We start from the raw sequence: 12,582 nt of genomic DNA, 5'->3' as shown, positions 1-12,582 counted from the left end.
TTTAAAAACTGATTTTGCATGAATAACACATGAAGCAATCAGACAAGAATATGGAGTTCAGAACTAAGCAGTAGTTTATTGATTTTTGATCAATTTGAGTACTTTTTTTTTTTTTTTACATAACTCTTTTTAATATGACGGGTTTTTTTTTAAGATATATAACTCAACCATAAAAGGAAAATTGGAGAATCTCTAGGAAATAGAAAAATACAACAGGTAGAGAATACAAAATTATAACATCTGGAGTTACGGCTGTTTCAATAGGGGATCTAACATTTTGAACAATCTGCTGGATGTTTCAAGAACAGGACCGCGCCACAGACCCCACATTTAAACCCTAAAGCCCCGATCATGCTGCTCATGTAAACGTTGGTTCATCTGCCGTCACACATCAGGTACCAACACTCTTCCTCTAAATCTTCTCCGCTGCACAATAATCACTCGTATCATGTCGGCGAAGCGACGCAACAACTCGTCAAAACTCTTGAAGTCCCCACGAGAGCAAACACTCGATTTAACTTGTCAAATGAAGCGAGACGTTGTGAAAAGCATTTATACGTAATTACTTTGCGTCCGTTCTCGTCTGGCTGACTCTGTGCCTTGAAATATCCCTGGGCCACGGCGTTTCTCAAATAGCTTTTAAGACCTCGTGATGGCTGTTTCCATAATGGCTCCATCATCTCATTTGCGGGCTGCACTCTTGCTGCGAAGCGCCTCGGATGGCACAACAGAAGCCAATTATTGGCGACGTCTTTAAGCTTGAATCGGAAGGAGGTGGGAAGGAAAAAAAAAAAAAAAAAAATATATATATATATATATATATATATATATATATATATATATATACTCACACATCCACGCGACGATGGTTGACTTTGTTATGTTTCAATGCAACGCAAATCTCCTTTTCCATTCACAAGCGTTATTGTTGTCAAATGGAAACAAAAAAAAAAAAAAAGCATGAAAATAATGAGGAGATTTTGCCATTTTTCTGCTGAGCCGATCCTTTGTTAAAAACCAATGCTTGGTAGCGATTAATTGGGAAGCCAAATCCAGCCCCCCCCCCCCCACACACACTAGCATTCACACAAAGTCTATTGCCTGGCGCTCTGTATATATATATATATATATATATATATATAAAATATGACTTCAGTCCACTGTAAAAATAGCCTGACATGGTACGTCGACATTTTTCCTCTTTTTTTTTCTCAGCTATAGCACGCCATTATTTAAAACTTTCCTTTCGTTTCAGTCTCCAGCTGAGACTTTTGCAGCGACACGAACAATCATTTTCAGTCGCTGAACAATTACGGAAAGGTTCAGCTTAAGTGGGGACGTGAATGTCTTCGGCTTCCAAAACAAGCGAAAAGGTGGACCTTACGCATTCACAGCACAAGTGCGAGGGTCTTTACAAAAGGCTCATGTTGGATTTCCAGCTTGTCAAATGGAGTAATTGGAGAAAAAAAAAAAAAGCCGAGGTTGTTTATCACTCTGAAAGAAACTGCAAAGAAATTTCAATCTCCTGGATGAGTAGAAAAGATTTATGGCTGCAGAAATTAAAAGCGCTCTGAAACAACAGAGCCGCCTCGGATGAATACTGATTCAGAGCTGAAAAGTGTTACTCTCTGATGTGTGCACTCCTGCCACTTTAACACTCAAATTAAACAGCGAGCACAGTGGAAAAATATCCACATTTATAGGGACTGTAGCAACTAATAACGTATAATTGGCCAGTAACATAATAACTTGCTAATTTTGTAACAGGTTATGACATTATTGGCTGGTTGCTCCTTTTTTTGTGTGTAGCCATAAAAAAAATCCCTTAAAAATGAAACAACTTTAACCATTAATGCAAAAATATAGACCTGAAGATCTGGGATGTAAAACATATTTTTGTATGTCAAAACTTGCATCTTTGATTTATTATGAGTTATCATTTCATCCATCAATGGTGGCCAACATTCAAAGCGCTCTCTCAAAATCTACAATATGTAAATTTAGATTTCTACATATGAAGACATATGTATGCATGTTTTATTTAGTGAGTACGACTGTATTTGCATGTTATTTAGATGTAAAGAGACACGCAGTCACATTGGTTAATAAGTCGCTTCTGGCTATTTATTAAGTACCCAATCTGGTAATAACTTATGTTATTGGCAAGTTATTACAATATTGTTGCAATAAAAATGACTTTTGGCTTGAATTGCTGTGGTTTCATTACAAGAATGGACAACAGATGATCAAATGAAGCCCGGAGACATTAAAAAAATTGTGAAACAGCCCTTTAATTTAGCACCTTTAATTTAGCAAATGTTACTATTAGCATCAATAGTGGCTCGTGGTTAGTGGTGTGTGGCTATATCACCTTACAGTGGTTAAAGTACGATGCTTAATAGACTTTATTTTGCTTTACTTTCTTCCCATACTGTTTGGTAAATCAAAGGTTTTGCATCATTAGCCACAAAACAGTTAGCATAATGTTAGCATAATGTTTGTAACCAAGATTACCACAGAAGGTTCAGAACTGCTTCCTTTATTACTTCAAAATAAGAGTCTCAAACCACGACAAAGACTGTTTTAATTTCGTGCAACAATATTTCATCCCTGCTTACTTCCTGTAAAATCAAAATCCCAACGCAGTGTTTCAGTGAATGCACAATCTGGGCACAGAACTCTAAAGAATGCATTGTTTGCATTTCAATCCAGTTTCAGCAAATTATTGGCTTGGTTTTATTAATTCTGTGGAACTGGATTCGCTACAGACATATATAGTTTTACACATTTCTCATTTTTTCCATTACTTCCCAACAAAATCCTATTTTTTGTGACAACAAAAAATTAAGTCATTAGTGTTTCACTCAAACTATATATATATATATATATATATATATATTCATCTAACTATTTTCTTGCACTAGCTTTGGTTCAAATAAGACATCTTTATTTTGTTAAACTGTTAAAAATAAAATGAAGAAAAATATATAGTGGCACTTTTACACATTCAGATCTAAAGTGCTGAAGCTTTTTTTTATATATATATATTTATATAAAATAATATGACCAGTTTATGTATATGAACACAAACTTATAAAACAACCTAAGCTCCAGAGAAGACATCCATTCAAATTACTCTTGCTTGCCTGAATAGTTTGTGTTTGTCGCCACCTGGTGGCTATTTAGTCGACATTGATTGTTCGATTGATTTTAGATACTTTTGGTACTCTGCAGGCCTACTACACATTCTGGTTTTCACCTCCTATGTATAATTATAAGTTGGATTTTTTTTACTTCATACTTTAAAAACTGAGTATAAGGCTACTCTACATCCACTGAATCAATATAAAAGTCTAAACCCATACATAAAAAAACACCAGATTCGATTTTAAAACACACTGACATCAGGTACAATCAGCAGTCTCCTGGATTGCTGCTAAACATTTTTGAGTTTTTTTTTTTATGGCATTCAGAAGGTACCTTGAGTTCTGCTTTAACATTATATTTCTTCATGTCTGGTTTTCTTTATATGTTTTTTTTTTTTAACCAGAGTAAGGCAATCAGATATGGCTAAGGTTATAGCACAAATGTGCATGCTCATGCATCTACTCTTACACAAGTCTAAACTCCTGAAATCCTCGTCATTGACAGTCAGTCCGAAGTAGCTGCTTCGAGCATAAAGTAAAGATCTGCTGGTTTGTAGCTTGTTTGTTTTTGTTACCTCATTACGCAACAGCACAGGCGAAAAATCCCAACTCCTGCCTCAGAGTTCAGACAAAAGTGTTGCACGTTGGCACGACTTTGGTGTGTCTCCCAGTAACGGTAAAATGGCCGTTTCCGACGAGGATTCTCGGCTGTCCAGTGAATCTGAAACACCAGGCCACCTAGCTGTCTGCGTCGGCCCACGCGGAGTCAGACGTAGATGCCTTCTGGGTTTAGACCGGAGGAGACCCTGCTCTGCAGAGCGCGGAGATCGCTGGGTAACAGCCGCGACGAGCCCAGCCGTTTCAGAGAGCCGCACTCCACATCTGTAGACGCAAGAGTTGATCGAGAACCCTCAGTCTTCTTTTTGTTCACACAACTAAAACCTAAGCTGAAATGGTCACAGACTCCTGCCTCATCTGGTTACAATCTGATGTGTTATTCTGGGTTTGACCACAAGGTGGCACTGAGTTTCAATAGATAAAATGTCAATAGTGGGTAAACAACACAGGAGCCAAAGGGGTAATGAGCTATGAAATTGAAGTTTCATGAAACTGACTCGTCTTAGATTTGTGTGTGTGTGTGTGTGTGTGTGTGTGTGTGTGTGTGTGTGTGTGTGTGTGTGTGTGTGTGTGTGTGTGTGTGTGTGTGTGTGTGTGCTTTCGGTTCTTGGGCTGGCGCTCACCATTGTTGTCTCCTGCGGATTGAGCGGGCAGCACCGTGACCTTGGTGCCAGTCTGCTGGATGAACTGCTGCAGGTTGACCTGCCGCAGCTCTTTCGTTAGCTGCTCGAGCTCCTGTTCTTTCTCCTGAGACAGAAAACAAAACACCGTGGGAACTAAATAAACCACCGACTTCTCCATTTTTTCCCTTTACGTTCAGACACCTTGATTTGTTTATTCTTCGTAACATTACTACGGATGGCAATTTATCATTTGTCTTTTATCGCGATACATTTCTTATCGTGTTAAAATTTTGATTTATTGTTGTCACGATAAACTCCATTATCGTGACGATAACAGAATTAGTGTTGTCACAACATTGCTGTTTAAAGACCCTTAAACTATCTATGTTGTCACAATTGTTATGTCTTCTATTATTGTCCACAGTTTGTATACCAATAGACATCAGTACATTTGAAAATATGACATAATGCAGCTACAGAGTGCGTTTTAGTGCTTTTTTGTGTGATTGTTGTCCTTATGAACTATATTACTATGGCAATATTTGTGCTAGTAGGGTTTTGAATCCTGTGCCATGCGGTTATAAACGTTACAAATAGTTCTTATTGTGACAAGAGTATCGCATTGGAGCTGTATCAGACATGAAAACACAAACGGCAAAGTTGATAAGTTCAAAATTCAACTTTTTAACATGAAGACACAGACTATCAAATCTTACTAAGCTCCTGTTGTTCTACAAGAAAATAGGCAAACGGGGCTGGAATGCATCATTTTTCTAACACTTCATGATTTCTCATGTCTATTACATAAAATCCTGCCAGGGTATTTTTAAAATTGCGGTTATAAATTTGACAAGATCTTAGAGGTACACGTTTGAAATCTGCTCAAAATCCCTCCAGCCGTAAACCCAGTTGCGACAGTGGGTTGCCAGAGGGCTAAAGCAACGTCAGGGAAGGGATTGCGTATTTATTACGCCCCTCTCTAATCAGCCAAAGAATGCTGTTAATACCCTCCCTTCCTCTTCTTATTACCTCATACTTCTCACATCACAGCGGACGCAGTCTTGTAGAGGAAAATTTCGTTTCGTAAGAGGAGGCACAGAAGCAAAAATCCACCGCACATCCCAGCAAGCATCGCTGCCTGCAAATTTAAGGAGCTCAGGACTTGTACCGGTTCCACCTGTGCACAGATCACTGGCTTTTCTCTGCAGCATTTTAATAAAAAAAAAAAAAAAAACTTTCACAACCTTTTCCGGAAACTTTTGAACCCATTTGGAGGCAAAATAAATAAATAAATAAATAAAGCCTGGCAGTTCTGAGGCTGGAGTGCCAAACAGAAGAAGAAAAGAAAAAAAAAAAGTCTGATTAAAACTAATAAAATGTGAGCTGACCTGGAGTCTTTTGCCCGACTGGCAAAGCGAGCGCTCCAACGCCTTGCAGCTGCTTTCCAGCCGCGCCGTTTGTTGGCTCTGCACTTCCAGCTCTGCCCTCACTTTCTCCAGCTGGGCCTGCACCTGGAATCAGGAGTTGAAGGAAAACAACTCATCAAAAAGTCTGAAGGGGAAGCGGCTCGAAAGACTGGTAGCTTATTAACTTCTACTGGATAGTTAACAAAACACAACAAAGGAAGTTGAGATTAATAATATGTCACGACAGCAAAAACTTCTGCTTGGGATGAGCCTCTCATTTGTCAGTTGTTTAGTTTAAAACAGGACATTCCTTTCTCTTTCCAGCTCGGCGTGTGTTTGGAAAAGCAAGATGAGCTGATTTGTACCTCTTCCTCCTTGATCTTCAGGTTGAGCTCAGCCTCCTGCTGCAGTCGCTCCCTCTCCAGGCCCATCTCCATGCTCTAAACAAAGCAGCAAACATCACTGCAAAGCCTTCACGGAAACGGTCATCTATTTCAGTACGCCTCTCTTGCTTTCTAGACGTGTTCCCCCTCGTTCCAACACCATCTAAAATATGTTTTATTGGGATTTTATGTTTCGAACCAGCCCACAGTAGCGAACCATAATTGCAGGGGTGAAACTGCGTATACAGTTTTCAACACACACACACATATATATATATATATATATATATATATATATATATATATATATATATATATATATATATATATATATATATATTTTTTTTTTTGATAAGTTTCTGAAAAGAATGGTATGCTTTTTGCATACCAAAGTAGTATTCAGTTCCAAAAAAACTGCAAAGTTGCTGAAACACTGAGTTCATTTAAATCAAGGACTAATCTGCAAATTGGATTTCTAAAGGCTTTCATTCATCATTTGCTCATTTTTTTATAACACAAATACAAAAGTATGCCACATTTCCAGGATTTCATTCTTTAACAAAAACAAAACAAACAAAAAAAAACATTCATCATTTTTGTTCTACTCCACTACTGTTCTCTACTTTGTGTGAGAACCCGATAGTGCGATGGAGATGTGGAAGTACAGCGCAGGACTCCTGCTGTTCCCAGGTGCAGTTAAAAACTCCAGAATCACGCAGCTCCTCTGCGTCGGAGCGCTCACCTGAATGCGCGCCAAGTACTCGGAAAGCTTGCTTTCGCAGTCGCGCACGCGGCCCCGCAGCTCGACGAGCTGCTGCCGCAGCTGCCGCTCGCTCTCCTGCTCGATGTGGAGCTCGTTCTGCCAGAACTCCTCCTCCTCCGCCTCGGCGTCGTTCCTCCTCACCTGCTGCTCCAGAAGCAGCAGCTCGTCCTCCACGTTTCCCTCCTGCTAAGTGGAAAATAATTGGAATAGTTGAACGATTTTTTTTTCTTCTTCTTCTTTTCTTCACGGAGACGCTCGGCTGGCCGCGGTCGGACTCACGTCGCTCGCCTCCTCCCAGTCTCGCAGCTCGGCCTCGCAGCCCAGCAGACGGCTCTCCAGGGCCTGCAGCTTGCCTCGCTGCAGCTGGACCAGCCGGCTGAGCTCCCTAGCCGGACTCCCAGGTACAGATGCCGTCCCACCGCCTCTGAGTCTGCTCAGGTTCAGGCTGACGCCCCGCTGCTGAGCCTGTTTGGCTGAGAGCATAAACAAAGTTCTAAAATAAAAATCACACACAAAGTTCATACCTGCTGTAAAAAGAAAATACCTTCGGTATCTTTACTTTTCCCAAATATTTCCCGCAGCCCTCTGGCTCCCCCGGTGAAGGTCAGAGACTTGCGCTTGGGTTCCCTACGTTTGAGAGAGCCATCCGTCCCCGCAGGCCGCAGCTTGGCCAGAGGCGGCAAGCTCTGGCGGTAGAGGCCCCGCTCCGGGACCCGAGCCAGCCCTTCGGAGGTGGGCCGCTCGCTGACGGAGGGGCCGGTCCGCTGGAGGATGAGCTGCACGTCGCTGGCATACTGACCCCACTTGTTGAGGGACACCACGGGGTTCTCGTGCGGAGCCAGGTGGCGCTCCGTGTCTCGCCATTTCTCGATCAAAGTGTACCTGCCGGTGCGTCCTGGAGGGAGGAAAGGCGAGTCAGGACATATGTGCAGTTACTTAGGATGCGCTATAATATTTAAAACCTTTAAGGATGATTAAGAATCAGCAAAAATCATTGAAATTTGTTCCGCCAATAAAAACGCGAACATTATAGTGTGCATCTATCCCCCTCCTCTTTAGCACATTAAAAAGTAAACAACAAATGTTGACTAAAGTGAAATAAAGTAATTCAGTGAAATAAAGTAAGATTACAACAACAATATGAACAAGAAACATATTTAAAAGTGAAATGCAAATACACTCCATAAATGAAACTCAAACTCTGCTTGAAATGCCAAAGAATAAATCTGGGTCTTGAGCAAAGATTTAAAAGTCTCGACAGTCTCAGCGATCTGTTAGGAGTTGACTTGTGCATAATTTAACTTCAGTAAAAATGCATGTGAAGAAACATAATAAGGAACACAGTAGGTCAGAGATAAAGATGTGGGAAAGTTTGAAGGAGGAATCATTTTGACAGATTTTGATCTTGAAGAAAAAAAAAAAAGAAAAGAAAAAAAGTTCAGTACATGCTGGATGTAATTCCAGCAAAAGCTGGTTCTGCGTAGTGAGAGTTAAGAAGGCCGGATATAAATAAACACCACACTTGTACATAAAAGTCCGACACAATTCTGTTCACTGAAGCTCGTGGCTGAAACGTGGAAAAAGGTTTAAGGAGGCTGAACAGTTTTGTGAGGTAGTGCACCTATGAGGCCAGGCCAGAGTTTCGATAATAACCGCTGCTGCGGCGTCATCGAAATCCAAGTAAACTTGGAAAGCCGGGCGTGAAAGTCGAATTTGCACCGTGAAAAGAACAAAACTTATTCAATAAATTCTTCCACGGCTCTCCCACGCTCACGCACCACCAGCGCATTCAAAGCGCTCCACCAGCGTGTTGACTGAAAGAGTTTTCACGGTGGGAAAATTCGACTCAACAAGCAGCGATTGTGAGGGGCTGGAGGCTCAATGGTGTTGCAGTTTTCCATCTGTGTGTGTATGTGTGTGTGTGTGTACTCTGCATTCTAGTCTGTACACATGTAGATAAGAGCAGAGCACTGCCTGTTTCACCCTCAACCCCCATCCTGCACAGTAAGGATCCTTGTAAAAAAAAAAAAAAAAAAAAAAAAAGAGGTGCATTCATCACTGCAGCCATTCACATCAAAGTGGCCTGGCCGCCTGAACAAAAGGCAAAGGGGACACACAAAGGACAGCGAATGCCATACATCTCACTGCTCTGCCACTTTGACAGGCATGTCTGAGCTCTAGTGTGTCTAAAGGGTCGGCGAAAACCAATCTGAAAAAACAAAAAACAAAAAAAAACTGTTCACATATCGTCTGTTAAAGGCAGCATGCTAACTTATTTCACTGCGGCTCCTTGTCAATAAACCCAGGACTGCTGAAGTATGACTCATCTTGTTCTGTAAAGGCTTATTTATGGGGGAAATATTCATGCCCTCCAGTCACCTTTCATCTTTCTGCAATTTATCACCCATAGTCAGTCTGACAGCTTGCCCACCCGATAATAAGCGCACCACAGAATACAATGCAGATTTATCTCACTTAAAACGTAATCTAAATCACACTTCAGTTCCTGTCAAATTGAGAGTGTGCGACACAATGCCTCTTATTTGTTTTGTGCGAAGCGTTGAGCTTACCGATCGCTTGTGCCAAAGCGATGACCACTTCCTGGCAGGTGGTGAACTCTGTGACCCCGCACACGATGCGCTGTACGCCGTCCACCCAGACTTTCAGCTCCATGGCCTTCATCCAGAGGCCCTCATTCCTCCGTTCCACCAGGGGGCGCTCTTAGGGGCTTATTCTTGCACCCTGGAAGCCAGCAAATGAAAACGACACTTAGAGTTATGGCAAATGTGCGTAAAAAAGGAACAAATCAGTCAGTGGGAACAAAGTTCTGAAAGTTGAAATTTGTTTTTTATCATCTTGTTTCTATGGTTTATTACAAGTCAGTTTGTAATAGTGTCAAAGTAATACTGCAGAGTGTTCATTGTACCACAAACTGAACTAAATACTCCACATATTTATGAATCTAAGTCACCTATTGATAATTTGTCATGAAAACAAAAAAATAAAACACTTCTGGAACCTAGCTAAAATGCTACATCAACAAGCTATAGTACGATTGCCAATAACAAGTCATTCAGATCCAGACAAGCTAAAGCTGAGCTAACAGTGGATGCAGTTGAGATGCGAAATCAGTCTGCAAATAGTTCTTAATAATCATTAATCCCTGCTTGTGTAACTTACACAAGACTGTGTGTGAGCTGGAGACATTCCCTGTGAGTGATGAAACACTCCAGGAATGTAATGATGCACAACAGCAGCACTATGTCTTTCAGCGTCAGCTCCAATAATGTGCACTGACATTTTTACATTTATATCAAATTAAACCTGCGACCTTCAAGCGCTGCGCTTCGGTACATAGACCTTCCCGATTTTTTTCCCCCCTCCCCCCTCCGCCTCTGGAAAAAGAGGCATAAAGAGACCCTTAAATAAAACCATTCTTTGTCCAACAGCTTTATCCAATTTGAAAAGATGAATAAAATTCAACCGTTTTCAGTGCGTTTATTTTTCCAGTAGAAAAACAGCCCACATGAAGAAGTAATGACACAATTTGTGGCTCATTGAACAGTCCCTACAGAAATCAGTGTAACTGAAAAATCACAGCGACTAGGAGTTTGTTTGTTTTTTTAAATAAGACCAATTCATTTTTGTTTTCCTGTGGTCTGAATATGACACAGAATATGCTATTCAAGTGCAGCAGATTTGTGTTGCTCGTAAAACGTTAGCAAAGGGCCACAAGCACACAGCTACTGTCTTAACTTTTATTTCTAAGTCGGAGATCAAATAAAACACCAAGGATTGAGACGAACAAGGCTGGATGAGGAATTAACTTTAATTGCGACCACAAAGTGAGCAGAAGAAAAATGTAGTTAAATGCTTTTGCTTACCACTACAGTCAATACTTGGCATCTTCTGGAACAGGTTTTAAAGTGCAATATAATAAATATGTCCTGATTGGACATCTGATTAATCAAAAAAGTGAAACAATCTGTTCAGAATAAAATTTTGCGCTCTCCCTCTCGGTTTTCCGTGAAATGGCTCCAAAATGGCGGATGTGCGCCATCAATTTAGCAGTCGAGGAAACGCAGTTTTCGGACACAAACATGACTCAGAAGTTTATATCTCCATATCTATTTGCTGTACAGATAGCCAAATAACTCACACAACTCAGAAAGAAAACATTTTAAAAAATGTAATCAACCATTTAGATTCAAATAGCGCCCCCTTTGATGTTTTTTTGCTAAGCTTAGCTCCAAAGATCAAAGCTCTTTAGCCTAAGGCGTATTATAAAACAAAATCAACAAGCTCATTTCCTTCCAGTTATTTCCTAAACTACTTCCCAACCACTAGAGAGCCCGGAGGACGCGAGCAGCTATAAAATAAATAAATAAATAAATAAATAAATAAATAAAACTTGACGTCGACACTTGTTCTTTGGAAAGCGGTTTCATTTAATGCTCCCGATGAACGGTCGCAAAAGCACCCCTGTGGTTCAGCAATTGTAGTCGCGTAATAGAACCGTTCCAATATATTTGTTTCATTTGCAGGCGCTCGGTGCTGGGGGGGGGGGGGGGAGGGATAGAAGAGAGCGTACGGACACCAAAATGAGAGCCATTTTCAAAGTGCTGACACAAGCATCAGCAGCGGGGCGGTCATTACGGAGCTGGCAACGCCTCAACAGCTGCCAGAGCAGCAGAGCAGTTAAAGCGCAGCAGCCTAATGCTGTGTGGTGCAACCTTACTGAGCTGCAGAAACGAGCCATCAGTTCAGCCCTGATTGTTCAACGTTCATGTCGTTTGACGTGGAGTTAAAGGCAGCTTCCATCTTCATCACAGCTGGAATGGGACCACTGCCCCCCCCACCCCCCACCCCCCAGCTCTCCCCCCAACCTGGGTAATTTAACTAGATGTTCTCCCGGTGAGGCGGCATTGTGCTGCACACCCAGCCGCACGGAAAGATAGTCTAGATAGTCTACGAGGTAAAAACAGATCAAATCTGATCTGAGATGCCAAAAGCATTAATGCAAATATTTTTGCAATTTTTTTTTTCATGTTAGAGTCATAAACTCCAGTGTTTTATTGGGATTGTAGTTTAAATACTTTTTTTATTCAATAAAATCAGAAAAGTCTAGCTTGAATTTGCGCTTAGCCTCCTGAGTGAATCCTTTATAGAAACGCTATTGAGACATTTTTATTTATTTATTTTTTAAAAAAAGTTATACCTCTCTACTAGAGCCCTATTCGTACTACTTTTAACTTAGCTGAACACTCAGAAATTTAGTTTTCACTCAAATCTCTAAAGGGGCGACAGTGCATGCAGACTACTCAGAGTAAGAAAAAAGCAAAAAGAACTGAAAGGTGAGAATGAAGTTTTGTCTTTCAGCAGAATATAGATGGTGTTTTCGGCCTCGTTTGAAACAAAACTCCGGCTTGTGGAAACATTAGCGTCCGTAAAAATGTGCAGAGACCCCTAGCGGACAAGAACTGAGGATGACTAGAAGGCGTTGCACTGGAATGTAACGAAAGGGTTAAATGCGCACCACACTTAAGTTCAGGCTTTGATTTTATCGAGACAAAAAATTAAAAAAAAAAAAAAAAAAAAAAAAAAAAACAAGGGTTTGGTTAAAATTTTTTAAATTTGCGGTTT

The 12,582-nt window shown here is 40.8% G+C and overlaps 1 protein-coding gene across 2 annotated transcripts in view; it reads right to left on the bottom strand.

Moving 5' to 3' along the window:
- Positions 1–1,221: 1,221 nt before the first annotated feature.
- The window catches only part of rassf8b (Ras association domain family member 8b), a 25,301-nt gene continuing 13,940 nt past the window's right edge, over positions 1,222–12,582 (bottom strand). Inside the window, exons 2-9 of one of the 2 annotated variants that reach the window (XM_015042844.1) lie at positions 9,510–9,681; positions 7,484–7,834; positions 7,219–7,412; positions 6,919–7,125; positions 6,159–6,233; positions 5,776–5,898; positions 4,388–4,511; positions 1,222–4,028 (exon numbers count right to left, since the gene is read on the bottom strand). In XM_015042844.1, coding sequence (XP_014898330.1) covers positions 3,913–4,028; positions 4,388–4,511; positions 5,776–5,898; positions 6,159–6,233; positions 6,919–7,125; positions 7,219–7,412; positions 7,484–7,834; positions 9,510–9,621 — 1,302 coding nt within the window. In that variant the 5' untranslated portion in view covers positions 9,622–9,681 and the 3' untranslated portion in view covers positions 1,222–3,912. The remainder of the gene's footprint in view (positions 4,029–4,387; positions 4,512–5,775; positions 5,899–6,158; positions 6,234–6,918; positions 7,126–7,218; positions 7,413–7,483; positions 7,835–9,509; positions 9,682–12,582) is intronic. The other variant, XM_015042845.1, reaches the window with a different exon arrangement.

The sequence above is a fragment of the Poecilia latipinna genome, unplaced genomic scaffold, assembly GCF_001443285.1.
Source record: "Poecilia latipinna isolate Pla-1442-1.1 unplaced genomic scaffold, P_latipinna-1.0 Scaffold603, whole genome shotgun sequence".
NCBI classification, from domain to species: Eukaryota; Metazoa; Chordata; class Actinopteri; order Cyprinodontiformes; family Poeciliidae; genus Poecilia; species Poecilia latipinna.
Note: the sequence above shows the minus strand (reverse complement) of the source record. Positions and strands in the feature narration are given on the sequence as shown.